Source organism: Eretmochelys imbricata, chromosome 3 (assembly GCF_965152235.1).
Source record: "Eretmochelys imbricata isolate rEreImb1 chromosome 3, rEreImb1.hap1, whole genome shotgun sequence".
Classification (NCBI taxonomy): domain Eukaryota; kingdom Metazoa; phylum Chordata; order Testudines; family Cheloniidae; genus Eretmochelys; species Eretmochelys imbricata.
Genome location: NC_135574.1, coordinates 926,579 through 954,189, shown reverse-complemented (window position 1 = coordinate 954,189; position 27,611 = coordinate 926,579). Strand labels below are relative to the sequence as shown.

Here is a 27,611-nt window from a genome sequence, read left to right as displayed (position 1 = left end):
CCAAGAGCCCTGGGCCACCTCCCCATCCCCCCTGGGAGCCAGCACCTCAGAGCCAGCTCAGGCGCCTGGCCCTCACGCCCTCCCCAACAGGTAACACTTCCCCCCAACCCCGTGGGGGTAGGGCCTTCCCTAGCCAGGCTGGGCCCCTCCCTGGCAGGCACCAGCTGCCCCTGCCCGGCCCACTGCTCACCTGTTGACTTTGCACCACTCGATGCTCCTGACGGCATGGTCGTGGGCAAGGAAGCACCTGAAGGGGTAGATCTTGAGGGAGCCATCGGGCTGCCGCACGCGTTGCAGCAGGGACTTGGTGGGCAGGTTCCAGATGGCCACGGTGCCTGGGGGAACACACCGAGATGCCCTTGAGCCCAGCACCGGCAGCCCATAGACCTCGGGAGCCCCCATCCTGCCAAGGGGAAGCATCGGGGCTAGGGGGCCTGTGGGAATTGTCTGATTTCTATGAACTATCTTTATGACTCTGTAGAGATCCGCTTGGCACTGCTGCTGTGACGCTGACAGACCAGGTGTCAGCTCATGCCCAGGCCCCGAGATTTCACCTGAACGCTGACCAACAGACAGCCGGAACCTGCCCGACTCACCTGCACTAGTGCTGCTAACACGGGGTAAGTTTATACCAAGGTGTTCAGACTTTGAGACGCCTGCAGAATGCTGCCTGTGGTCCTCTCCCTTCTGACATCTGTGCCCCACGGGACAAGGGGGTAGTAAGTGTTTGCATTGCAACGCTCTAACGGTGCAAGTCATCACCCAGGAAAGCAGCATTAATTCATGGAAAATGCTGGCTTCCTACAGAAGGCACTATCCTGTCCACCAAGGCGTCCCATTGAGCACTGTGAACTAGCAAGAACAAAGCCTTTGTTAACTGCCTCCCCCGGCCCCACGAAGGAGACGCATGAGAACTCCTGGTCTCACCTTGAGCTCTGGGGGAAGGGGATAAAAATCCCTGACAAGAAGAAATGGTGTCTCTGTGCTGCTTGGACTTTGCGAGGGCGAGGATGTCTAAGCGCAAGCAAGGGTTCCCCTGCTGCTCAGCTTGGGCTTGCCCTACAGGACACAGAGAGCTTGCTTGTGACAGCAGCTTCTACCACCTTTATTGCATTGTCAGTATGGTCCCCACTTCCCTATTGTTTGTCTGATGTATGATCTCTGGTTCTTTGATTGTTTCTGACTGTTACGTAATTAATTTTGCTAGGTGTAAATTAAAGTGGTGGGGTGTAACTGGCTAGAGAATTTTGTTACAATGTTAGGATTGGTTAGTAAAATTTTAGTAAAATGATTGGTGAAGGTAGAGCTAAGCAGGACTCAAGTTTCACTGTACAAACTGGGGTCCAAAAGGAAGTTCTTTGGGAACCGATTCCAGGACACAGCCCCAAGATCAGAGCTGCCAGACCTCAACACCCTGCCAATGACACCGCGTAGAAACTGGAATCCCCCAGATGGACCTTGTCATAAATATAGCGGGAAGGGTAAACCCTTTTGAAATCCCTCCTGGCCAGGGGAAAGCTCCTCTCACCTGTAAAGGGTTAAGAAGCTAAAGGTAACCTCGCTGGCACCTGACCAAAATGACCAATGAGGAGACAAGATACTTTCAAAAGCTGGGAGGAGGGAGAGAAACAAAGGGTCTGTGTGTCTGTCTATATTCTGTCTTTGCTGGGGATAGACCAGGAATGGAGTCTTAGAACTTTTAGTAAGTAATCTAGCTAGGTACATGTTAGATTATGATTTCTTTAAATGGCTGAGAAAAGAACTGTGCTGAATAGAATAACTATTTCTGTCTGTGTATCTTTTTTGTAACTTAAGGTTTTGTCTAGAGGGGTTCTCTGTGTTTTGAATCTAATTACCCTGTAAGGTATCTACCATCCTGATTTTACAGGGGGGATTTCTTTATTTCTATTTACTTCTATTTTTATTAAAAGTCTTCTTGTAAGAAAACTGAATGCTTTTTCATTGTTCTCAGATCCAAGGGTTTGGGTCTGTGGTCACCTATGCAAATTGGTGAGGCTTTTTATCCAACATTTCCCAGGAAAGGTGGGGTGCAAGTTGTTGGGAGGATTGTTCATTGTTCTTAAGATCCAAGGGTCTGGATCTGTAGTCACCTAGGCAAACTGGTGAGGCTTTTTACCAAACCTTGTCCAGGAAGTGGGGTGCAAGGTTTTGGGAAGTATTTTGGGGGGAAGGACGTGTCCAAACAGCTCTTCCCCAGTAACCAGTATTAGTTTGGTGGTGGTAGCGGCCAATCCAAGGACAAAGGGTGGAATATCTTGTACCTTGGGGAAGTTTTGACCTAAGCTGGTAAAGATAAGCTTAGGAGGTTTTTCGTGCAGGTCCCCACATCTGTACCCTAGAGTTCAGAGTGGGGGAAGAACCTTGACAGACCTGATCTTGATTGGCCCTCAATAAAAGTTCATCTGTCTTATTGGGAGTGGTGAGCACTGTATGCATAGTGTGTGTAGCCCGTTTTTGGTGATTGTTAATAAATAGAGGTTAAGTAGGATATTATTGTGTAAGGCTCTTTCACTGGCAAAAGACCCTGCAAACTTGGGAGGGTTACACCTGAGTCCTTGGAACAGGGTGGGGGCGGGTGCCCTAGAGTGTTAAGCAGACAGGGGCAAACTACGGCCCACGGGCCACATCCGGCCCGCAGGACCCTTCCCTCTGGCCCCCGAGCTCCTGCCAGGGAGCGGGGTCAGGACAGGGTTGCAGAGGAGCCAGCCCAACTCCCCGCTCAGCAGCAGCCTGGTGAGTGGGGCACAGCCTTGCCCCTGGCCCCTCCCCTTCTGCTCCCCTCCCTCCCTGCCTCCCTCACAGTCACAGTTCACGGAGTTCAGGAGGGTGGGGAGGCTAGGAGCACGGGGGGGTTGCAAGGAGGTGGTCAAGAGGCCTGGGCCCTGCTGCCAGGGATGGGGCAGAGCAAACCAGGGCCCCCCTCCATCTCCAGCATGCTTGGCCCCTGTCCCCAGCAGCCAAGCCCAGACAGGGAGCGAGCTGCCAAACGAGCAGGGAAAACAGACAGGGAAAGGACTGAGCCCCCCCTTTCCCCCACCCCACAGGTAACGTGGGGCAGGGAGAGCAGGGAGGGTTGGATAGGAGGTGCGGGGGCCCCAAGGGGACAGTCAGGGGGTGGAGAGCAGGGGAGATTGGATGGGGCAGGGGTCCCGGGGAGCAGGGGAGATTGGATAGGAGACGGGCATCCCGGGGGGATGGTCAGGGGGCAGAGAGCAGGGGCTTTTGGATAGGATGCAGGAGTCCCGGGGGGCAGTCAGGGGTGGGGAGCAGGGAGGGTTGGATGGGGGAGGGAGTTCCGAGAGGCTGGAATGGGGGCGGGGGCCGGGCCTCGCTGTTTGGGGAGACATAGCCTCCCCCATCCTTCCCTACCCGGCCCTCCAGACAATTTCTATACCCGATGTTTGCCCACCCCTCGTGTGAGGTGACACCCGAGCCCTGGGAACGGGGCGAGGGGGGCCCCCAGAGTGTGAGGTGACACCCGAGCCCTGGGAACGGGGCGAGGGGGGGCCCCAGAGTGTGAGGTGACACCCGAGCCCTGGGAACGGGGCGAGGGGGGGCCCCAGAGTGTGAGGTGACACCCGAGCCCTGGGAACGGGGCGAGGGGGGGCCCCAGAGTGTGAGGTGACACCCGAGCCCTGGGAACGGGGGGGGTGGGAAGAGGGCGGCCCAGAGCATGTGAGTAACAGAACTTTGTGCGGGTAACACTCCTGCCCTGCAGCCACACCCTGTCCCCTTCCCACCCCTGCCCCCAGCCACCCTGTCCAGTGCCTACCCTGCCACCTGCCTGCCCATCCTCCTGCCCTGCCAGGCATCCCACTCAGCCTTTTCGCACCCTGCCCTGCCCGTCCTAGGGCCAAGCGGGAGGCTGACTCACCATCGTAGAAGCCGGCTGCCAGGTGCTGGTGGGGCTTGGAAGGCATCCAGGAGAGGCTGAAGCACTGGCCACACTCAGACGAGTTCCCTGCCTGGATGGAGCCAACCTGCAGGGTGGCGATGCACTGCACCTGCGGGTGCCGAGGACACGGCCTGGGTTAGCAGAGTCCTGGTGCTAGTCAGCCCCTCCAGGCCCCCTTGCCAGCACCCACACCTATGGCACCAGCCCCATGGAACCGGGCATCATGCAGCACCATGAGCTGCACAACCACCAGGGCTAGGGCCCTGCGGGACCCAACTCCCATCCCCCTGCTAGACTGGGCCCCCACAGGGGGAAAAGCCCTGTGCTGCTCCCATTCCACCTCCCAGCCCCATGCTCCCCAGGGGCCAGGACCCCTGCTGGGGCTCAGCATTGGTGCCCCCTAGCAACCCAGATTCCACCTGCAGTCCTGGTCCATGGGGCGGAGAGCATGGTAGTGAAGGGCTGCCAGGAACGGGGGTATGGGCTGGGCCCAGCGCGCCAGCACCAGCAGACACTCACCTTGCAGATGGTGTGCTTTGGGAAGGGCCCACCTAGGAGAAAGGAGAGAGCAGGACAGTCAGAAAGGGCAGGAGCTGTGCCAAGGGCTAGCTGAGCTAGGTGAGGCTGCCCCAGTCCTTAAGGGTCCACACTGTCCTGGGGACCTGCGGCCTGGCAGCTTGGTTGGCCTGGGATGTGAGGGCTGGAGGAATCATAGAAATGGAAGGGACCTCAAGAGGTCATCTAGTCCACTCCCCTGAACTCAAGGCAGGAACTATGCAAAAAATGAGGTTAGTTAAACAGAAATTAAAAGGTACAGTGTCTAGAGTGAAATCCCTACAAGCTGCATGGACACTTTTCAAGGACACCATAATAGAGGCCTCAACTTAAATGTATACCCCAAATTAAAAAACACAGTAAAAGAACTAAAAAAGAGCCACCGTGGCTTAACAACCATGTAAAAGACGCAGTGAGAGATAAAAAGGCATCTTTTAAAAAGTGGAAGTCAAATCCTAGTGAGGTAAATAGAAAGGAGCATAAACACTGACAAACTAAATGTAAAAACATAATAAGAAAAGCCAAAAAGGAGTTTGAAGAACAGCTAGCCAAAAACTCAAAAGGTAATAACAAAACGTTTTTCAAGTACATCAGAAGCAGGAAGCCTGCTAAACAACCAGGGGGGCCCCTGGACGATCGAGATACAAAAGGAGCACTTAAAGATGATAGAGTCATTGCAGAGAAACTAAATGAATTCTTTGCTTCAGTCTTCACGGCTGAGGATGTGAGGGAGATTCCCAAACCTGAGCCGTCTTTTGTAGGTGACAAATCGGAGGAATTGTCACAGATTGAAGTGTCACTAGAGGAAGTTTTGGAATGAATTGAGAAACTGAACAGTAACAAGTCACCAGGCCCAGATGGCATCACCCAAGAGCTCTGAAAGAACTCGAACGTGAAATTGCGGAACTATTAACGATGGTTTGTAACCTGTCCTTTACATCAGCTTCTGCACCCAGTGACTGGGAGATAGCAAATGTAATGCCAATATTTAAGAAGGGTTCTAGAGGTGATCCTGGCAATTATAGACCAGTAAGTCTAACGTCAGTACTGGGCAAATTAGTTGAGACAATAGTAAAGAATAAAATTGTCAGACACACAGAAGAACATAAGTTGCTGCGCAAAAGTCAACATGGTTTCTGTAAAGGGAGATCATGTTTTACTGATCTATTCAAGCTCTTTGAAGGGGTCAACCAACTTGTGGCCAAGAGGGATCCAGTGGACACAGTGTACTTAGATTTCCAGAAAGCCTTTGACAAGGTCCCTCACCAAAGGCTCTTGCGTAAATTAAGTTGTCATGGGATAAGAGGGAAGATCCTTTCATGGATTGAGAACTGGTTAAAAGACAGGGAACAAAGGATAGGAATAAATGGTCAATTTTCAGAATGGAGAGGGGTAACTAGTGGTGTTCCTCAAGGGTCAATCCTAGGTCCAATCCTATTCAACTTATTCATAAATGATCTGGAGAAAGGGGTAAACAGTGAGGTGGCAAAGTTTGCAGATGATACTAAACTGCTCAAGATAGTTAAGACCAAAGCAGACAGTAAAGAACTTCAAAAAGATCTCACAAAACTAAGTGATTGGACAACAAAATGGCAAATGAAATTTAATGTGGATAAATGTAAAGTAATGCACACTGGAAAAAATAACCCCAACTATACATACAATATGATGGGGGCTAATTTAGCTACAACTAATCAGAAAAAAGATCTTGTCGTCATTGTGGATAGTTCTCTGAAGACGTCCACGCAGTGTGCAGCGGCAGTCAAAAAAGCAAACGGGATGTTAGGAATAATTAAAAAAGGGATAGAGAATAAGATGGAGAATATCATATTGCCTCTATATAAATCCATGGTACGCCCACATCTTGAATACTGCGTACATATGTGATCCCCTCATCTCAAAAAAGATAGACTGGCATTAGAAAAGGTTCAGAAAAGGGCAACTAAAATGATTGGGGTCCCATTTGAGGAGAGATTAAAGAGGTTAGGACTTTTCAGCTTAGAAAAGAGGAGACTAAGGGGGGATAGGATAGAGGTCTATAAAATCATGAGTGGGGTGGAGAAAGTGAATAAGGAAAAGTTATTTACTTGTTCCCATAAATAAAAGAACTAGGGGCCACCAAATGAAATTAATGGGTAGCAGGTTTAAAACAAATTAAAGGAAGTTCTTCTTCATTCAGAGCACAGTCAACCTGTGGAACTCCTTGCCTTAAGAGGTTGTGAAGACTAGGACTATAACAGGGTTTAAAAGAGAACTGGATAAATCCAGGGAGGTTAAGTCCATTAATGGCTATTAGCCAGGATGGGTAAGGAATGGTGTCCCTAGCCTCTGTTTGTCCGAGGGTGGAGATGGATGGCAGGAGACAGATCACTAGACCATTACTGATTACCTAGGGAGGTGGTGGAATCTCCTTCCTTAGAAGTTTTTAAGGTCAGGCTTGACAAAGCCCTGGCTAGGATGATTTAATTGGGGATCGGTCCTGCTTTGAGCAGGGGGTTGGATTAGATGACCTCCTGAGGTCCCTTCCAACTCTGATATTCTATGATTCAGTTCACCCCCTCTGGGACACGTGGCATTGGCCAGTGTTGGCAGACAGGATACTGGGCTGGATGGACCTTTGGTCTGACCCAGTATGGCCATTCTTATATTCTAAGTATTATCTAGACCATGCCTGACAGGTGTTTGTCCAACCTGCTCTTAAAAATCCCCAATGACAGAGATTCCACAACCTCCCTAGGCAATTTATTCCAGTGCTGAACCACCCTGACACATAGGAAGTTTTTCCTAATGTCAAACCTAAACCACCCGTGCTGCAATTTAACATGGTCCAGCCTGGCCAGTCTCAGAGCTCCCTCAAGCCAGGCTGCTGTGAGATAACCTTGGTTTACTGTGTCTGTCCCTTTTCCTAGATCCTGAGGCCTGAAAGGCCCTTGTGAGCAGCTAATCTGACCCCGTGTCCCACAGGCCAGAGATCAGCCACCCAAGGATTCCTAGAGCAGAGCTTAGAGAAAAACAGCTGATCCAGATTTCAGAGTAACAGCCATGTTAGTCTGTATTCGCAAAAAGAAAAGGAGTACTTGTGGCACCTTAGAGACTAACCAATTTATTTGAGCATGAGCTTTCGTGAGCTACAGCTCACTTCATCGGAAGTTCATTCATCAGCTGATCCACACTGAAACATTGGCCGTGATGGAACATACATCAGAACCCTTGGTCAGTTGTTCCAATGGTTAATGACTCTCCCTGTTAAACATTTACACCTTACTGCCAGTCTGAATGTGTCTGGTTTCAGCTTCCTTTCTCTGCTAGACTGAGTAGCCCATTATTAAATATTTGTTCCCCAAGTAGGGGTATAGGCTGTAATCAAGTCACCCCTTCACCTTGTCTTTATTAAACTAAAGAGACTCCAGAAGCTCAATCGCTTTAAGGCAGGCTTTCTAAGCCTTCAGTCATTCACATGCCTCCTCTCGGACTCCTCTCCAATTTATCAACATCCTTCCTGAAGTGTGGGCACCAGACCTGGATACAGGGTCCCAGCAGCAGTCGCCCCAGTGCTAAACAGAGGTACAATAACCTCTCTGTTCCGACTCGAGATTCCCCTGTTTATGCTCCCAGCTTGGTATTAGTCCTTTTGGACACAGTGTTACACTGGGAGCTCATGTCCTGCTGATTGTCCACCACGACACGCAGGGTAGAGTCCTTCAGCCTGTAAGTCTGGCCTGCAGCCTTTGCTTCTAGTTGTACATTTACATTTAGCCATACTAAAATGTACACTGCTTGCTTGTGCCCCATGTCCCCAGGGATCTAGATCGCTCTGTGTCACTGACTTGTCCTCTTCATTATTCACCACTCCCCCAATCTTTGGATCATCTAAAAACTTTATCAGTGTTTGGGTTTGTTTTCTTCCAGGTCATTGATAAAACTGTTAAATAGTGTAGGGCCAAGACCCCATCCCTATGAAATCCCACTGGAAAGAAACCTGCTTGATAATGAGAACCCCCATTTACAATTACCTTTTGAGACCTACCAGTTAGCCAGTTTTTAATCCATTTAATGTGGGACAGGTTCATTTTATATCATTCTAGCTTTTTAATCAAAATGTTGTGTGATACCAAGTCGAATACCTTAGAGAACCCTAAGTATATTAGGTCAACACTATTACCAGGATCAGCCAAGCCTGTAAGTGCCTAATAATATCTATAGATCAAGTTAGTTGGACCAAATCTATTTCCCATAAACCCAGATGAGTGCCATGAATTACATCATCCTCCATTAATTCTTTATTAAGCTGTGTCTGTCAGTCCCGGGGAGGGCAGCTGTGTCTGAGCTGAGCTCGTCCCAGCCTCCTGGCACCTCTCAGTCCATTGTCCTCCTCCTGCAGAGCCCTGCTGCATTCACACATTCCGCCACCAGAACTGCCCCTGGATAGATTCAGTCCCCAGACCTCCCCCTGCCTTGATGGAGCCTCCACTGCCGTGGGCTGGCTTTAGCCAGTCCTTAATGCCCAGTCATGTGACACAAACACCTAGCCTCCAGGTCTGCCCCAGGGCAGCTTTTTACCCCTTCTGTCCCCATGGGGCAGCAGTCCCTAGGCCAGGGAGTCACAAATTCCCAACTCTGTGGGGGAGGCTGGGATGGCAGCTTCACCCTTGGGCCTAGGCACAGGGCGCTCAGCTACCTATAGGGCAAACTGGGGCCAGGGGGTGGGAGTCTGATGATGAGGGACCAGGCCTCTGGCTTTTCTCATACTTTGGCAGCCCTTGTGTAGCTCGTCCTGCCAACAGTCACCCAGCAACTTGAACTGAGGTGCCACCCCCCAAATATGACTACCATGACCCCTCCCCCATTACAGCCTCTCCCCTAGGCCCAGCCACGCAGCGCCAACCTGCCCAGCAGACACAACATTCCTGCCCTCCCAACTCACCCAGCGGGCTGGGTGCCCTGGGCCTCTCTCCCAACCCACCCACCCAATCCAACAGTCTGCCATGCACCTCTCCTCGGCCTGTCCAGTACAGCAGGAAACCTCTGGCATGGGTAATGAAGCCACCCCATTGTTCCAGATACAGACAGCAGCCCACCCCAAGGAGGCGGGGGGAGCAGAGATCCCTGTGAGACCAGCAGGTCTAGCAGCCCCTCCCTGCCCCACGTGCCCCCCATTCCTCCCACTCAGACATGACAGGCAGCAGACAGGCACTTCAATTACTGCGCGGAGCGGAGCAGTCACGCATCTTCTCGGGTGCTTCAATTACAGATGATCAGCTTGTCAATTACCTCCTCCAGGCGATGGGGAGGGGAGGGGAGCAGCGCCCATGGCAGCCCCTCTGCCCACTACCCCGGGAAGGGGGGTGCATGGAACAGGGGGAGAGCAGTTCACATTGACCTGGAGATCTCCAGCACCAGCAGCCCCTAGACCATGGCAGCTGGGCTGGACTTAGGCCAGCAGGGATAGCTCCCCCACGCTGAGCCCAGAGCTGTCTGCACTGCACTACAGCAGCACCAGGCCAGCAGGCGAGCCCCCACCTCACAAAGGGGGCACTGTGCCAGCAGGGATCAACCTGCTAGCCCAGGGGGATCAAACCAGGAGGCAAAGAGTGAACCCCTGCAGGGCCTGGCAGGGATGCTCTGAACTACAGGGGCTTTGCCAGAGGAGCAGGGCCCAGTCCCCACCGGGTGCCTGGAGTGGTTTCAGGGGGTGGGGCTGCAGATGCTGATTAGCCCTGGCACAGGCCTGCCCCATGGAGGAGCGAGTGGGCCTGGCTTCCCATTGTTACAGCACCAGCAGAGGAGACACTGGTCAAAGCTGAAGGAGCACTGGCCATCCATCACACCCAGCCCCCGCAGACAAGTCTAGTTACAAGCATCGTTAGCTGACTGACTTGGCTGAGAGCACCGAGGCCCCTCCCAGCCCAAGGAGGAGCTCCCCAGCACTCCCATCCCCTAAGGCAGGCCCCACATTCCCCAACCCAGCTCAGGCTTCGATGACTCCCCAGGGAGCAGCTGGGGCTCCCGGCCCCCCGTGGGCAGCTCTGAGCGGGGCCGCCCCCAAGCAGGAGCATGGGGAGCCAAGAAGCCGCAGAGCTGCACCTCCCAGTCTGGGCCCCTTTCCTGCAGACGGTAGCACCCTCTGGTGGCCACAAGGAACAGCTGCACCTCACCAGCACTGTCCCAGGTGCCAGGGCCACACCGCTCCGTGTGCGAGGTGCCACACCGCTCCGTGTGCGAGGTGCCACACCGCTCCGTGTGCGAGGTGCCACACCGCTCCGTGTGCGAGGTGCCACACCGCTCCGTGTGCGAGGTGCCACACCGCTCCGTGTGCGAGGTGCCTGCTCCCCTACCCAGCCAGGTGGGGACGTCAGCGGGAAGCCCAGCTCCCCGTCAGCCTGTTCGCCTTGGCAGCCCTCTCGGCAGGCAGGCTCAGAGCCCTTGCGGGGTGGGCACTGCCTTATCTGCAGCAGGGCTCCCAAGCAGGTTCTAAGCCCGCCGCTGGCTCTCACTGTCGGCCAGGCTGCAGCTTGTCCCGGGGCGCAATGCAGGTACAATGCTTCGAACGAGGGGCCCTGGGAAGGGCCTGGTGCACGAAACCAGGGTGCTAACATGACCAGCTCATCACCGAGACCCCCACCATGGGCAGAGCCTCCCAGGGGCACACCCCTCTACCACCTGGCCTGCCTTGGCCCAGCCCAGCTCCTCTCTGTGCAGCACCCAGCGTGACCATTTGAAGAGGGAACCCCCATGAACAAGGAAACATGGCCAGACTGGGGGAGAGTCAGCCAGGCCAAGAGGGGAGGAAACGCCCCACAGACAGCCAAGGGGCACAGCCAGGCTGGGCTAGCTTAAGGAGAAGCAGCGAACAGCCCTAGAGGTGCTGATGGATGGCTCTCGCCTGCCAGCGGACAGAGGTCAGACACCCAACCTTGTCCTGCGTCCCCTTGGCTGAGCTCGACCTGCTGACCAGGGCAAGCTTGGCTCGCCCAAGAGTGGAGGACGGGTCCAAGGGAACGCGCTGAAGTGGGCTGAGTCCTTCCTGGAGGGATGCACCCAAAGAGCAGGGTTGGGAAGGGCCGCTCCCCCCAAGCCGCTCCCTGGCTGTGCGCCACAAGGACCAGGTCTCCCTCGGGCCCGTCTCAACAGCCCCCTGCAGCCGCCAGGTGAGTCGGTCAGACGCCAGGGCTCCAGCACCACCTCCCGCTCTGTCTGCCCTTTGCCACATTCCACCGCACACGACCCCCGAGATGGCCCCGGGCCTGGAGAACAGTTGGCTGGCAGCGCCCGCAAGCCAGGCTGAGGAGTTCTGGCCCCAGTGCCATCTCCATGGGTGAGGGTCAGGTCAGTCCCTGGCCTGGGAGACGGCTGGATTCCTTGCTGAGCTCTCACACAGCAGCACCCAGCAGTAATGCCGACAACCAGCTCTGGCTGGCTAGGAGCCCTGCCCCATCCCGGCAGATGAAGACTCTGCCTCAGTCACTCCTCTGGGGTGGGCTACAGCAGCGCAATGGACCTGGGCATGGAGCTGCCAACCCCTTCAGAATGCTGCAGCAGGTCCCCTCAGCACCATGGCTACCGCCAATCTATCAGCCCTGTCTCTGCGCTACGCTGCCTTCCCAGGCTCTTCAAAGCAAGTCCCAGGGCTCAGCCTCTCTCTTCAAAGCACTGCGTGGACCGGGCTCCCGGGACCCGAAAGACTGTCTGAAGCGCTGGACAAAGACAGCAGATGACAGCTTTGCTCCTCTGGCCCAGCGGAGCGCTCAGCAATTCAAGGACAGCTGGTCTGTGCCGGAGATGGGACATTTACAGGGGTGGGCCCAGACTGTGGGGTGAACTCACCCTGAAGCAGCCTCCCACTTCTGCTCCAAGGGAAGAGCGCGTTGCTTTAACCTCCCTTCTCTGAAACACACCCCATAGCAGGGACGTCTAGACCCCAACCGTTACCAAACCCAAATGCTGCATGGCACATGAACAAACCTGGGGGCTGCTGTGGAGTCACACTGCTCAACGCAGGCGAGGCCCTCCAATACCGGTGCAGGGCGCGGGGCGAGAACCTGGCTCGAACAGCCGGGCCCCACCAGGGATTAGTCTGCCAGCAGAGTGCAGTGCGGTGTGAGAACCTCGCTGGGCTTCACCAGGGCTGGGAAGCTACTGTGTCAGGCCACATAGCTGAGCGTGGGCTGACACAGGGAGCCGCATGGCTGCTTTGGGGGTGCCCTGAGGCTCACGCAGGCCCAGGATCCATGGGTGGGGCCCTGGGCATTGCATTTCTCAGGGTTTTCCCAGAGCCCCATGCGCTGCCCCGCCAGGGTTTCAGTACTGTCACCCCACCCCTCTCCGCCCCGCGGCACGGCTCTTCCTACCTTTTACCTGGGCTCTCTTGTGAGCGAGCAGTCCCTCGGGGTGCGGGAGGCTGTACACGAGCACTTTGCCGTCAGAAAAGGCTGCCGCCAGGAGGCCCAGCCGGCTCATCTGAGGGGGCTGGAGGGACAGACGCACAGGCTGAGGAGCCAGGCTCAGGCTCCTGGGGAGACTCACCCAGGACACCCCACCCCCCGCCGGGTCATGCTGAGCGCTGCAGTGCAATGGTTCCATTCTGCGCCCAGGAGCGGGTGCAATCCATGGGCATCGCTCTGTGCTGGGGGGCAGCCACTCCACAGGCTGCTCGGAGGGGAGCGGGATCCGTTTCTGCGGGGCCCACTGCTGGGGTCATCCCCAGAGCCCTCATGCAGGCAGACCCAGCCTCCCCCCTGCTCCACCACACCCCTACCTTCCTGCAGGTGGTGGGCAGCTCCCAGGCTCCGCTGGGGCAGAACTTCATGTCCCAGATGCAGCCGTGGTCGGCGGTGACGGCATAAGCCAGCCTGGCTTCGGTGGCAGAGCTGCAGGCACAGGCGAGTTAGGGGGCTGGCTGGTGGGTGTCAGGAGCCCCCTCCGCCCGCACAGGGGCATAGCTCCAGCTCAGACCCCAGGCACATGGAGCAGGCAGGGAGAGCCCTGCAGTGCTCTACAGCTGCTGGCTCTGCCACCCAGAGCCCCCACCCTGGGCACGGGCCAAGCCTCCAGCCGGGACCAAGGAGGTAAGTCATGCCCTCCCTGCAGAGCAGCTCCCGGGCGCCTGGGTCGCGGTTTCCCGCAGCACTCAGCCTTGGCCTCTGCCCAGGACTGGGCCACTGGGCTCCAGGGTGCTGGAGTGAGTGACGGCCTGTGCAGGGCATGGCCATGTGCCCCGGGGAGCGTGGGGGTGAGGCCCCAGGCCCACATCCCATGTGGGGGAGGAGGCCCTGCTCCACTCCCACGAGCAATGCATTTCCCACCCCTGCAGACTGTGGGCTCGCCACCCCCAACTCTCCCACGGCTCTGGGCTCGGCTGCCCGCCCCCCTCACACTTGGGCTCTGGGCTTGTCCGCTTACTCTGTCCCCCAGGGCTCTGCACTTCCCACCCCTGCAGGCTGTGGGCTCACCACCCCAACTCTCCCCCCGCCAGGGCTCTGGGCTTGCCTCCCAGGGCTCTGTACCGCCCCCCCACCCTGCACCACCCCCAGGCTCTGAGCTCACTCCCCCCCACCCCGCACCACCCCCCAAGCTCTGCGCTCCTCCTTCCCCCCCACCCCCCGCAAGCTCTGCACTCCTCCTTCCCCCCACCCTGCAGCACTCCCCAAGCTCTGCGCTCCCCCTTCCCCCGACCCTGCACCAGTCTCTGCCCTCACTCCCCACCCCGCACCACCCTCCAGGCTCTGCACTCACCAGAGCCTCTCCTGCACACACGACTCACCCTGCCTCCGGCTGCAGGATACCCAGAGCCCAGAGCTGTAGCAGTGCAGGGCCTGTGTGGAGCTCGGCCAGGCTGTGCCTTTCGTCCATGCCCTTGTTACAGTACAGCGCCACGTACTGGGGGGCGGCAGAGCCCTCTGGACACGGGCACCACTCCATGGCCCACACTGGGCCACCCACAAAGAAGGACACGTCCAGGCGCTCCTCATGGGGCTGCAGGGAGTTGAACCTGCCGAGGGGAATGGGAGCAGTGGGTAAAAAGCGGGCGGCAGGGCAGGAGGCACGGCCAGCTAAGGGCTCTGCTGTCCAGGGGACCATGCAGAGCAAGGCAGGGCAGCTGCAGGCTGGCTTGACACTGCGCCATAATCGAGCTGTGCTCTGGGGGTGGGAGCCCTGCCTGGACCCGAACCCAGTGCCCAGGGTACAATGCAAAGGGAAGCCTGCAAGGAGGAACAGAGCACACTGCAGGCTCAGCTGGCCCTGATGCCGGGGGCCTCGATTCCCATCAGCTCTGGGCGGTGGCTGCGCTGGATCTCAGGGGCAGAAGCCGCTCTGGGGGGTTGCCAAGACCCAGTAAGTCATTCTGTAGTAGGCACAACCCTCCAGCTGCCAGGCCCAGCTCTGGACAGTGACCCTCGGGCTTGGTCATACCTGTTGATGCGGTACAGGACACCGTCTTCTTCAATGCCCTCCCGCTGGATGGAGAAGAGCGGAGACTTCATCTCTCCCGGCAGGTACTGGGCACATTCGCTGAAGGGGCAGAAGGAGAGCAGCCACTGTCTCCTCTTTCAGCGACTTGACTTGGGAAACAAACCCGGCTTGGGGCCCCAGCCCATACCTCAGCAACCCCCTCCCCGGGGCTCTGGCCCGACCCTCGGCAACCCCCTCCCTGGGGAACTGGTCCAGCCCTCTGATATCATCAGACACCTGACAACCATCAAGGTCAGTATAGGGAACTGCCCCTATGTTGTGCATTCACCCCTTACCCACTGCTCCCTTGCCAACCCCAAGGCAGGGGCTGCCCCATGCCCACATTCGCCCCAGCCTGCGGAAAACCATTCACCTACCTCTCGGAGAGAAACGTCCACTTGCGTGTGGAAGGGAGCCAGTCGGGAAATTCCCAGGGGGAGTAGTGCTGGTCCCTCCTGTGGAGCACAAGGCATCAGAATCCCACATGCCCCCGCCCAGCTGCTCTCCCTGCTGCTACACGCCCAGGCTAGAGGCAGAAGCCGCAGGCTGGGGCATGAAGACAGTGGGGAATTCGAGCCCAGCCTGGCCCCAGTCCATCACCCCTGAAACTCATCACCCCAGAGATCCTTCTGCCAAGGGCTCCTTGCCCCTCTCGAGCCACCTGTGCTGCAAAGGACCCTGCAGGCCTCTACCCAGGACCCTGCAGGCCTGATGCACCCAGCCCCGCCACCCCAGACTAAGGGGCAAGGGAGCCTTAGCCATGCCACTGCAGGCAGGCCGGCCCTGCATGATAGGACCACCCAAAGGGCCCCGGGACAGACTGCTTGCAGCCCCTCCAGCCCAGCGGGTCACCCAGCCTGTCGCAGCCCCAGGGCCAGGCGCTCACCTCTCAGCACCCGCCTTAGACCTGCGCGAGGGTGGCCATACTCACAGGCTGTGGGTGATGCTGGGACACTTCCACACGGGGGCCATGATGGAGTTGTGGAAGCCATTGGGAGCAAGCCCTCGGCACTGGGGCTTGGACTTCTGAGCATAAGAGAAAGCAGGGTTAGAGCAAGACACTAGTTACCCAGCCATGCCAAAGAGATGACCCAGCCCAGGCCAACTCTCGAGACACCCATGCCCTTAGCCCCAGCTAGTTCCCTGACCAACCCACCCACGCCCCCAGACGCAACCCCCCAACACACCCTCCACCCAGCCCCAGAAACAGAGCGGGGATGCAGCCATCCCATGGAGCCCCTACCCTGCCTCCCTCTCCAGGGCTGTGTCTGCCGAGAGCCCCTGCTCAGCCCGCTGGCTCGGTCGGAGCACAAAGGCTGCTGCAGGCTGGAGAAGCGCAGGGACCAGCAGATGTGTGCCCACACCCCAGCCTCAGCCCTGTGTAGTAAGATGTGGCCCTGAAACATAAACCCTTATATCAGAGGCCTGAGCTAAAGTAATGGTCAAGACTTTGCTAACATAAAGCACAGTTAAGCTGTGAGCCAAAGGCAGGCCCTGCTCATAGAAGCTGGCAAGGAAAGGGCTGATGTTGCAAAATACACATACCTAAAAAGTCCTGGACCCTAGCGATATCCGAACACTCTGAAACTTGCACATTCCACACATGTAACAAGGAACAGGCCGACCCATCCCAAAGACAAGGGCAAAAGGGTACTATGATGGATAGAGTGGTTTTGTTCGAACCAACATGTACAAGTGAGAGGTGGCACCTTACTGCGTAGAGAGGTTGCACCTCGATACGTCAGAAGTGATGTGTAACTTGTCTGTACCTGTGCATAAGATGCATCCCTAGGGTGGTCTCTCTGTCCAGCCTAGGGGGCAGTGGAGAATCCCGCCAGGGACTGAGCTGTGTCCATTGCCAAGGAGCACATAGGGACTAACAGGACTGTAGACATCTGATCCGGGAAGCTAGAGATTGTGTTTCTTTTGACAATAAACCTGGCCGGGTGCCTTCATACCTTATTGGAGTCTGTGGTCATTGGGGGTTCTCTGGGGGTCTGCTGTGTCAGCGATCTGCGCAGAGCCGGGGCAGCACACAGGGAGAACACGCACGCACGCAGCCGACTGTTCTCAACATTGGATAGAGCAGAGCACCACACCGGTGGCGTCTGACAACACCCTGGTCAGTGTCAGTCTCAGAACCTCCAACCCAGTAGACAGGAAGAACTGGCCCAGTGCAAACCAGCAAGGGTCTATAATTAACCTATCGGCTCCAGGCCAGCCCAAACCCCTGAACGGCAGGGAGATGCAGCCAGCCAGCCCCAGACCTAGATCTATAAAAAGGGGAAAAGTGACCTGGGCACGTACAGCTCCGTTTCTGAGCTCAGGAAATGCAAGGTGGGTGCTGGAGAGCCTGCGACTGACTGGCCAACCTGCCTTAGTACAGCAGGCCACCCCCTGCACTAGTCACAGTACAGACCAGCTTTCTGGTTAACGCCGACTCCGGCAAGCGTCCGGCAAGCGCGGCAGGGTAGTGCCACACCTGGGATCACTGGAAAAAGGGGTTCCTGAGACTCAGCCCTCCCAGGACAACAAGGGCTTTTCTTAGGGTTGCCACATTCTGCCAACCTTTTGGGGCTGGAGCTGGGAGTCAAAGCAGGGCTCTGGCCCTGGCAAAGAGTTACCCCTGGGAGCGCCTGGCACCACTGATCCAAGGAGCCGCAGTCCCCAGCCTGTTTAGCTTTCCTGCGATGTCAGAGTGACACAGATCACCCTGAGCAATTGTAGACAGAGGAACAGGAGGGCTTGCAGCCTCAGCAGTCTCTCGGTAGCTGCAGAGCTCCAGGGCTAAGCAGCAGCCTCTGATCCTGACCCAGCCACCCCAGGTCAGGTCTAATCCGAGGGCAGAACGCTGGAAGAGGCCAAGACGACGGCATGTAGCTTACACCTTTCTTTCTAGGGATGTAAGCAAAGTACTCTGGAAAAAATCAGACTCTCATCCTGGGAAAGGGAGTGGGCTCAGGTGAGGGGGTGAAGATTTGGGATGGATGGCCTGGGACATGGGAAAGAGGTAAGGAGCTGGGGAAGAATAGGGGCAGGGCACCTGTCAGCCCCACATTCTCCCCTCCTGTGTGTGCATCAGGATCCAAGGGTCCTGTGCCCTTCTATAGGGTCTCCACCCCTGCCTCCCCTCACATAAGACAGTATCTGGGGGGCCTGAAGTCCTCTCCCTAATCTCCCATGTATGTGCTGCGATCTGGGGGGAGGGGCTTCTCCCCTTAGCTTCCTGGAGGACAGCAGCCCCTCTTCCTGCTCCACATGAGCCAGCACGTAGGGAGGTGCCTTGTCCCTGGGCTGGGGAGCTCCCAAGAGGCATGGTGGGCGCATGAGCCTAGAGCACACTGCTAAGACTGGGTGAGAACTGAGACTGCACGTACTTGCTGCACATCACAGGTTTCTGAAGCAGGAGGTGTGGGGATGGGAACAGCCACTGAGATGAATGTGATGGCCAGTCAGGATTAGGTCATCTGGGGAACTCCAGCTTCTGCACCATGTGGCTGGTAGGGTGTTGAGGTCTGGCAGCTCTGATCTTGGGGCTGTGTCCTGGAGTTGGTTCCAAAGAACTTCCAAAAACGGAGCAGTGCACAGCAGAGCTATAGGTTTAGGCTTTACTTGTCTCCATTCAGCTGAGCCCACCACACTGGGACGAATGGGCCACTTCACACCACTCAGAACCTCCTACACTTTCAGGATTCTCCAGTGCTAGGAGTCTGGATTTAGCAAAGCTGCTGCTGACTGATTAATGCTTTCTGTACACCACTGGCTTCTCATGCACTAATGGCTTAAAGGGATGGGAAGGGGAGGAGGGTGAGCTGGGAAGTGGGGGAATTGTTACTTGGGGGGATGGAGAGAGACACACCACTCTTCTCTCACATGCTTAGTTCCTGTAACCACCATGTATTAAAGCAGTCAGATTCTTGGGGGACAGCCCACGGCTGGGCGAATTTCTCCTCACAGTCCTGCTGGGAACTACACATTACAAACATTTCAAAGCATGACCATTATGCCGGGTCCACTGTAACAAAGTGCATGGTGGGGACAGGACTTATGATTCACGTAGCAACCGTGTGGGTTAGTGGTGAGAGCGGTGGACTGCGACTCAAAGCTTAGGCTCTATTCCCAGCTCTGCCACTGACCTGATGAGTGACTATGGCCAAATCTCCATGCCTCGGTTTCCCTATCTGTACAATGGGGACAATGATTTTTCCCTCCTTGAAATATAATGAAGAACACCATGAAAGACTTAGGTTATCCCCTTTATTACCTGGCCACAGCAGCATCTGGATTGCACACCTACGTAATGACCACTACTTAAATGACCATTAACTCCTACCCATATCACTCCTCCTCCAGGAACTCAGACGGGAGCAGGCACAGAAAAGAGCTGCTAGGCTGATGAGCGGAATGCAGGGCCTGTCTTATGGGAGCAGGCTGGCAGAGCTTTGACTACCCGAGCAAAACGCAGGCTGAAGGGCAGGGAGATCTGACTGCTCCCCGGGAATACAGCGCGGGTAACGCCCAAGGCAGGGGAGAGCTGCTGAAGCTAAAGGCCGAATCTGGCACAAGACCACACAGGAATAAGGTGACAATGAACACGCTGAGGCTGGAGAGGAAAAAATATTGGACCATCAGAGGAGGGAGGGTTGGGAACAGATTCCCAACAGCAGCTGTGGGAGCAAACCACCTCTCTGGCTTTAAGATGGAGCTCGACAAACTCACAAAAAAGCTGCCTGCAATCTCAGGGGACCAGGAGCTCCCTGCCAATCATAGAATATCAGGGTTGGAAGGGACCCCAGAAGGTCATCTAGTCCAACCCCCTGCTCGAAGCAGGACCAATTCCCAGCTAAATCATCCCAGCCAGGGCTTTGTCAAGCCTGACCTTAAAAACCTCTAAGGAAGGAGATTCTACCACCTCCCTAGGTAACGCATTCCAGTGTTTCACCACCCTCTTAGTGAAAAAGTTTTTCCTAATATCCAATCTAAACCTCCCCCACTGCAACTTGAGACCATTACTCCTCGTTCTGTCATCTGCTACCATTGAGAACAGTCTAGAGCCATCCTCTTTGGAACCCCCTTTCAGGTAGTTGAAAGCAGCTATCAAATTCCCCCTCATTCTTCTCTTCTGCAGACTAAACAATCCCAGCTCCCTCAGCCTCTCCTCATAAGTCATGTGTTCTAGACCCCTAATCATTTTTGTTGCCCTTCGCTGGACTCTCTCCAATTTATCCACATCCTTCTTGTAGTGTGGGGCCCAAAACTGGACACAGTACTCCAGATGAGGCCTCACCAACGTCGAATAGAGGGGAACGATCACATCCCTCGATCTGCTCGCTGTGCCCCTACTTATACATCCCAAAATGCCATTGGCCTTCTTGGCAACAAGGGCACACTGCTGACTCATATCCAGCTTCTCGTCCACTGTCACCCCTAGGTCCTTTTCTGCAGAACTGCTGCCTAACCATTTGGTCCCTAGTCTGTAGCGGTGCATTGGATTCTTCCATCCTAAGTGCAGGACCCTGCACTTATCCTTATTGAACCTCATCAGATTTCTTTTGGCCCAATCCTCCAATTTGTCTAGGTCCTTCTGTATCCTATCCCTCCCCTCCAGCGTACCTACCACTCCTCCCAGTTTAGAATCCTAGGCCCTGTGTTCAAACAGGGAGTTTGAGTCACTTTAAACCAGCAGCTCTGCCTCCATGCCATGTCCCAGAGCCCCCTCCCCCTGGGGGGACTGCTTCCTTCCCCCACAGCCATGCTCTATATACCCGGGGCGAGGGTGACCCCTTTCCCACTCTACTCCATACACACTGGAGGGGGTGGGTGGGGAGAGACACGGAACGGACGACACATCAAGGCTCAGTGGCCAGCACCCTCCCCCTCCTACAAACATTAACCCAGGGCTGGTGTGACAAGGGGGCAACGTGAATAGGATGCTGTTACCCCTGCTGACTGCATCCTCAGGGTGTGGCCCCGGACAGCCTCTGGCTCTGACTCAGAGACCTCGCTGAGCAGAACATCACTCTCCTCCTCCTCCTCTGCTGCCTCCAGCAACACCTCTTTCGAGGGCACAAAGTCCACATCCTGAGAGAGATCATCGTCATCAGCCGCCTCCTCCTCTTTCCTCCTCCTGCTCCGGCGCTTCTTTCTCGAACTGTCAGACTCTGGTTCCTGGGGGCCCTCGTTGGGAGCCAGGGGCTGGTAGACCGATGTCAGCTCCTCAGCCAGCTCCTGCAGGTAAAGCAAGGCCCTGGGGGCACCAAAGGGATCACTGGTAAGAGAGCTGCCCTGCCCCCTCAGGGTGTCTCCCTGGGCTACAGTCATTGGACCTGGTGCTCTGGAAAGGAGCATTTCTGCCACTGATGCCCAGAGGGACTAGGCTGCACCAGGACTGGAGACCCAAACCTTACCAGCAACTTCCCGCACCCCAGCCAAGCTCTGCATTCAGGAAACATGGCTTGCCCCTCTAGGGGAAAGCTTACACTGCGTCTGAAAGCCAAGCTTCCCCCACAGGAGTGCCAACAGAGCCCAGCAATGCTGCTCTGAGTCAGCCAGGGCCACCAGAGACTGGGAGCACCACTGCCCTCCTTTGGCTGTTTCCCTGTTTCATCTCCATGGTGTTCTCATTCAAGCTGAGACCATCACATGGATGGGCTACATCACACCCTGCAGACCGTCCCACGCTTTCCAGGTTCTCCTATGTTGGGAATTTGGATATAGCAGAACTGTGGCTACTTTTCTCAAAGTTTCTTTATGCACAACTGGCTTCTAACTAATGGCTTAATGGCACAGGAAGGGGAGGAGGGTGAGCTGGCAATGTCGGCGGTAGGTGGGGCCACATATTTGGAAAGTGCTTGTTATACATTGCAGGGAATGGAGAGACAGGCACCAGCCTTGTTTCACAGGTTTAAAGTTCCTGCAACCATCACGTAATAAAACTGTCACACTCTTGGTAGCTAGACCAGCCGTGTTTGAGATCTCTCTCTGCAGCCCTGGTGGGAAATGCACTGCAAATATTCTAATCATGGCCATTATTCCCAGCCCACGATAACAGAGAGCAGGGGGTGGGCCACTTAGGGAATGTCTACATTGCACTGTAAGCCTGTGCTTGAGCCTGGGCTCTAGCCTAGCCTCCCCTCCCCTTGTGTCTACACTGCAATTGCTTGATCCGGGTCCCAGGATTCAGCCAGAAGTATCCCACAATTCCATGGGACAACCTCCTTAGTCCTCTCTATCCCAGCAATCCACTATATTGAAAATGGAAGCCCCCCCCTTTCCCCCTTATGCGAACAGCAGCAACTCAGGTCAGCATTAACCCATTCTCTACTGATCACCAATCTGGAAGCGCACTGTCAGAGAGCTTCTTGGGTCTGCAGTGGAGAGCAAACAGATCAAACCTTTTGCAAAGTGAGCAGCTTCAACCTTCCTGTAACGTGCAGGGTGGGACATAAAGTTTTCCCCACACGGTCCTAGTGCTAGAGCGGCCACATTTCAGGGGGATGAGGATGCTAGGGAGTCGGGGATAGGGTTACCTCGACTAGGGTCTGCGCACTGCAGTGTGGACACTGGAGCCCTAGGATCAAGCACAGATTAGAAAAGTCTTAATGTAGGGTTAAAATACAATGTAGATGCTCAAGCCCAGGGTTCCCTAGCTCAGATTAGCTGACTCGAGTCCCACTAACCCTGGGCTTACATTGCAGTGTAGACATACCGTCTGGCATCACATCACTAACCCACATGGTTGCTGATGGGGACACAGGAGCCCTGGGCTCTATTCCCAGCTCTGCCACTGGGCCAAATTTGAGATGTACTGATGCAAAGTGCTATGTCAGGGCTAGGTGTTATCATTACCTGACCACAGTAGTGTCTGAGCTGCACTCCTACATCTGCCTAAGTGACTGGAACTACCAACACCACATTCGAAGAAACTAGGAAGTTCACTGACTAAAATGTCAACAATGCAGAGGCACGGTTGCCTGGTGGCATCTTGCGCCTTTCTAGAATGTTGAGTTCACCAAAACTCCAGCTTCTGAAAGCCAGGAAATGCTGAGTTAGGGTACGCACCCATGCAGCCTTAGCTCTGCCCTCTTTGAGCAATGCCCCAACAGACTCATTGCATGCTTACTCACAGTCTCCCCTTGCATTGTATTGAACAGGAGATCATTCAAACATGGCTTGCTCCATGGAAAGACCACCACCCTGCTAAATTTCAGAGCCTTCACCCCTACGCACATGGTGCCATCCAGCACTCTGCTTTCACTCACCCTTCATTAAACCCACAGCCACACTCACCTCACACAAACTGCTGGCAATCCCCATTGCAAGAAAACCCGTGTCCTGCTCCCGACAAAGCCTACACAATGCAATACTGACATGAGGGCTGCTGAATCTCCTAAGGCACACAAGTACCTCTTTCCTTCAATCACACACACAGGGATCATGGAGAGGGGCTCACAAACACCCCAGAGGACCACAGCCCCCCAGATCGCCTCATATTACACACTCAGCTCTGCCAAACTGCTCCAAATAATGTATCCATCATTCAATACAGCTATACCTAACGCAGGAGCTCCCCATGGCTAGTGCCTGCTCTGGGGCGCGGGGGCAGAATAAAGGTTACGGAGGCATGCACTGTAATTCTATTTCCTGGGTTTGAGTTTTACCAAACTTGATGATGTAGAAGGGCACCAGATGTTGCCAGGCAACCTTATCTCTGGGCTAACAACTGTTTTGTCAGGAATTTTCAGATGAGAGTTGCTGAACCGGCAGGTGTCCAGCCCCTCAAGCTCTCCCACCCCCAGCCCGGACTGTCAGCATCCCATGGCCATTTCCTGTTCAGCCAGCAGCACTGCCCTCCCAGGTGCCCCTCTGAGGACAGGACAGTGAAGTCAGACCCACACACAGCCAATACCAACCCATGTCCAGTGTGACTCTATGCTCTGCAGGGAACACACGTGTGTGTTTGGGGGGTGAAGGCAGTGAGTAACTGCAGCTCATGGGAATGGATTCCCCGGTCGGTCCGCTAACCACAGCCCAGCACACAGCATGGCAAGCAGCTGCCCTACAGATCCCGTCAGACAGTCTATTGCATTGAAAACCAGCCCCCCAGAGCACAGTCAAAGCTGGCCCCTTGCTGCTGTAGGCACACAAGGGGCAGGGCCCTCCCCAGCTCAGAGTGCTTCACTGGGCAGCCCAAACCACCTCCACAGCAGTTTTATGGCTGTTCTTGTGACTTTCCCGGGCACCTTCCCAAGAGCGCAGACAGGGAAGTTCTAGGGTGAGGTGGAGATGAACCTCAGTCACCACAGAGCAGCTGAGCAGGCTGGGGGGCACAGACACCTTCAGAAAGGGCAGCATGGAGCTCCACAAGGAGCCACTCCTGCATCACAGACTGCAAAACAGCAGCTATCCCCTCTCTGCCCCACACAAGGCACCCTGGGCTGCAGCTCCTTCAGGTCTCACACCAGAGAGAGAAATCCACAGACTGCAGGATCCCCACTGGATCCCAGCAAGCTAGGCTCAAACCAAGCCTTCTGTTTCCAGGCAGACACATGCCAACCTGGCCCAGGCATGGCAGACTATAGGGAATCTGCGTCCTCCAGCTCAAAATTCCCAAGAGTCACTGTTGGGCAGAGACCAGAGCTGGCCACGTCAGGCCAATGAGCAGCATGCTGGCAGATCTAATCCTCTTCCCCAGCTCTAGAGGCTTACAATGCCTGCAGGTCCGCCAGGTGCCCGAATGCTGCATGGGATGGTAGCTCCCCTGGAAGGGCCTCGGGGGGACCCAGCCAGGACAAAAGTCCCAAGTGGAGTTAACAGCATATAGTCGACAACGGCACCCACTAGGCCCTCCCTGCTGCATCCACAATGGCAGCGATGCCCCCGCAAGGAACAGAACCGGCCTCAAGAGCACCATGCCCACATGCGCAGCCTCACTTCCTCCTCTTGATTCTTTGTAGTACCGTAGGACCCAGGAGCCCAGCCACGGCCCAGAGCCCAATTGCACTAGGAGCTGTATAAACCCAGGACAAGGAAATGATGCCAGCTCTGCCCCCAAGGGCACTCTTACACTGGCATTAGCACCCTTGCCCTCCTCCCCCCACCCCATTGCACTTCTGTGCTAGGAGCCCTCCTCCCCCCACACCCGCTCTTACACTTTAGCTGCCCGCCTCTTGGGGCGCTCACTGGGCGTGGCCTCCAAGCCATCAGGTGCCTCGTTGCTCCCCAGTACCTTCTGCACACAGATGGGCTCTGGCGTTTGGCAGTCCAGACCCTGCGACAGCTTCAGCAGGAGCAGCTCTGCTTTGGACTTACGGCCTCGTTTCTTTGGCACTTTCATGGGCGAGGTGGGCCCATTCTCCGAGGTCCCAGCGGCCTCCTCACCCCCCTCAGCCTCTGCCCAGGCTGGACACTTGCGGGCAGGCTGTTTCCTTTTGGATTTTCGGCTTCGGACAGGCTTCCTCCTGGGCATGGCAGCTGCCACCTCCCCTTCAGGGTGGGCTGAGACCTCCCAGCCCACCAGTGCCGGAAGCTCACCTGGCCAAAGAGAAGAGGGCCAGATGTCAGTGATGTGCAGCTCAACTCACCATTCACCTCTCCCCACTCAAAGCTGCCTTATGGCCCACAAGCCACCAGTGTGGGGGTGACAGGGCACCACTCCCCAGCTTGGCAGACACGAGGACCCCAGGTTCCAGCAGCAAGCAGGGCGCACCCACTCTGCCCCTTCCCAGGGGCACTCCTCAGCCACAAGGACCCCTCTGGGGAGAGGGGCTCCCTCCAAGGCCGGGCGCCAGACAACGAGCTGGCTTGGACTGTTTCATGTTGACAGGACCTTGCAGGACGAAGGAACCCTGGGTTATTTGAAAGAGAAGAGGGCACCAGCAGAGCACACGAAGTGAGCGACAGGTGAGGTCAACAGGACTGCAGAACTCAAGAGCGATAGCGTAAGAGCCAAGACTAGAAGCCACATCACTCCATCCACAGTCCCTCCTGGCCCAGCTGCTGCCCGTGCCCCGTGCCCTCACTCTCCAGTGCTAATGCTTAGCACCTGCCTGGCTCTTCTGCAGCTGCCAACTGCAAGGTACTCAACTGGCGAGGAACCAGAAGCAGCCGCATGGGCAGGCAGAGCCAAGTCCACCTATCAGGTTCTGTGGTCTAGTGCTCTGAGATCCCAGAGAGCTGGGTTCCGTTCCTGACCCTATAAGCTTTCCACGGGGCAAAGCTCACCCAACACCCTCCCGGGGGGGGGGGGGGGTGAGACCTCATTTAAACCGGGAAGCACAGAAGATTATTGAGGGTGAAGTTCTCAGGTAAGGAGAAATGAAGGACCAAGATGGGTCTCAGTTTTCCCCCAACAGGGCCTAAATCAGGAGATTCCATGAGCTGAGCTGGAGCTCAATGCAGCTTGCCAGCACTCAGAAAGCTCCCCAACTGCACGCAGAGGGTGATTTCCACTGATCAGTCCCAGAGCTCTCCAGACTTCAGCAGCAGGCAGATTCTCACATGGGAAAGTCATTCACATGGCCTCCCAATCTGAACAGGGTTTGATTCAAAGTCTCTAAAAGGTCCTGAGCCAAGACCTCACAGGCCCATAGATGGACATTTCAGAGAGTTATGCTACGGCAACCCAAAACGGGGGGCTTGCAACAGAAAGGCTCAGACAACCTAATGAGAGCTGGCACCCTGGCTATCCCAGAAACCACCACTGAAATGCAGCCACCTGCGGGGAGCCGGGCAGCTGCTTCACGCGGCAGGGCTTTAGAGCAGCCATTGAAGGAGCACGGGGGACTGGGGGAGAGGAAAGGCGCCCTTAGGGTGCAAGCACAGGCCTTGGACTAGGAAGCCGGAGGTTTATCCTCTCCACTGCCACCGACTCATAAACTGACAAGGCCCTTCCCCTCCCCGCCCCAGTCTCCGAGCGATGCAATGGGGGCCGCGTCGGGCCGGCCGGGGCGGGGAGTAGGCCCGGCGGAGCCGCGGCCGGCGGGGCGGGGGAAAGGCCTGCGGGGCCGGGCCGGCGGGGCGGCGCGCGGGGGACCCCAGGCTGCCGGCGCGGGGCTCCCCGCGCAGAGGCCGGGCCGGGGAGGCGGCGGGTACGTACGGGCGGCGGCCTGCGGGGAGCTCGGCTCCGGCCGCTCGCTCCCTGGAGACCCGCGTCCTCTCGTGCGGCGGCGGCGGCGGCGGCCCGGCTCCTCCCGCAGCGCGCCCGGGGCGGACGGTCCCGCGGCGGCCTCCGCGGCGCAGGGCGGCTCCGAGCGCAGGGACCCGCGGGGGCCCGCGGCCGCCGCCGCCCCAAAGGCCCCGGCACGAGCCGCCATCAGCGCCCGCGGGCCTCAGGCCGGCGCCGCCCGCATGGCTCCGGGGCGGGCTCCGGGGGTCACGCGGGGCCGAGTCCGGCCGAGCCGCCCCGCCCCGCCGCCCTCACCTCGGCTCCCGGCGGCCCGCGCGGAACCGGGGGCTCCAAGATGGCCGCTCCGCAGGCGCGCGGCAATCGACGCGCGGCGCTCCCTGGCGTCACTTCCGGCTGCGTCCCCGGAGAACGGATGCTGCCCTGCTCTCACAATGCCCCGCCCTCGCGCCCAGATCTGCATGCGCGGCCCCGCCCCTCGCCAGCCCCGGGCACCGCCTGCAGCCGGGTCCTGGGACAGAGCCCGTGGGGGGCGGGGCCGGTTCCCCGGGGGGCGGGGCTGGGTCC

The 27,611-nt window shown here is 56.6% G+C and overlaps 1 protein-coding gene across 1 annotated transcript in view; it reads right to left on the bottom strand.

Moving 5' to 3' along the window:
• LOC144262462 (general transcription factor 3C polypeptide 2-like) overlaps positions 1 to 27,249 on the bottom strand; it is a 29,916-nt gene extending 2,667 nt beyond the window's left edge. The window contains 12 exon segments of the mRNA XM_077812215.1: positions 191 to 335; positions 3,896 to 4,025; positions 4,436 to 4,467; positions 12,820 to 12,937; positions 13,227 to 13,338; positions 14,232 to 14,459; positions 14,882 to 14,980; positions 15,298 to 15,375; positions 15,852 to 15,946; positions 20,861 to 21,167; positions 25,072 to 25,453; positions 27,018 to 27,249. Of these exon segments, the coding sequence (XP_077668341.1) occupies positions 191 to 335; positions 3,896 to 4,025; positions 4,436 to 4,467; positions 12,820 to 12,937; positions 13,227 to 13,338; positions 14,232 to 14,459; positions 14,882 to 14,980; positions 15,298 to 15,375; positions 15,852 to 15,946; positions 20,861 to 21,167; positions 25,072 to 25,453; positions 27,018 to 27,234 (1,943 nt within the window). The 5' untranslated portion in view covers positions 27,235 to 27,249.
• Between the last annotated feature and the right edge of the window lie 362 nt (positions 27,250 to 27,611).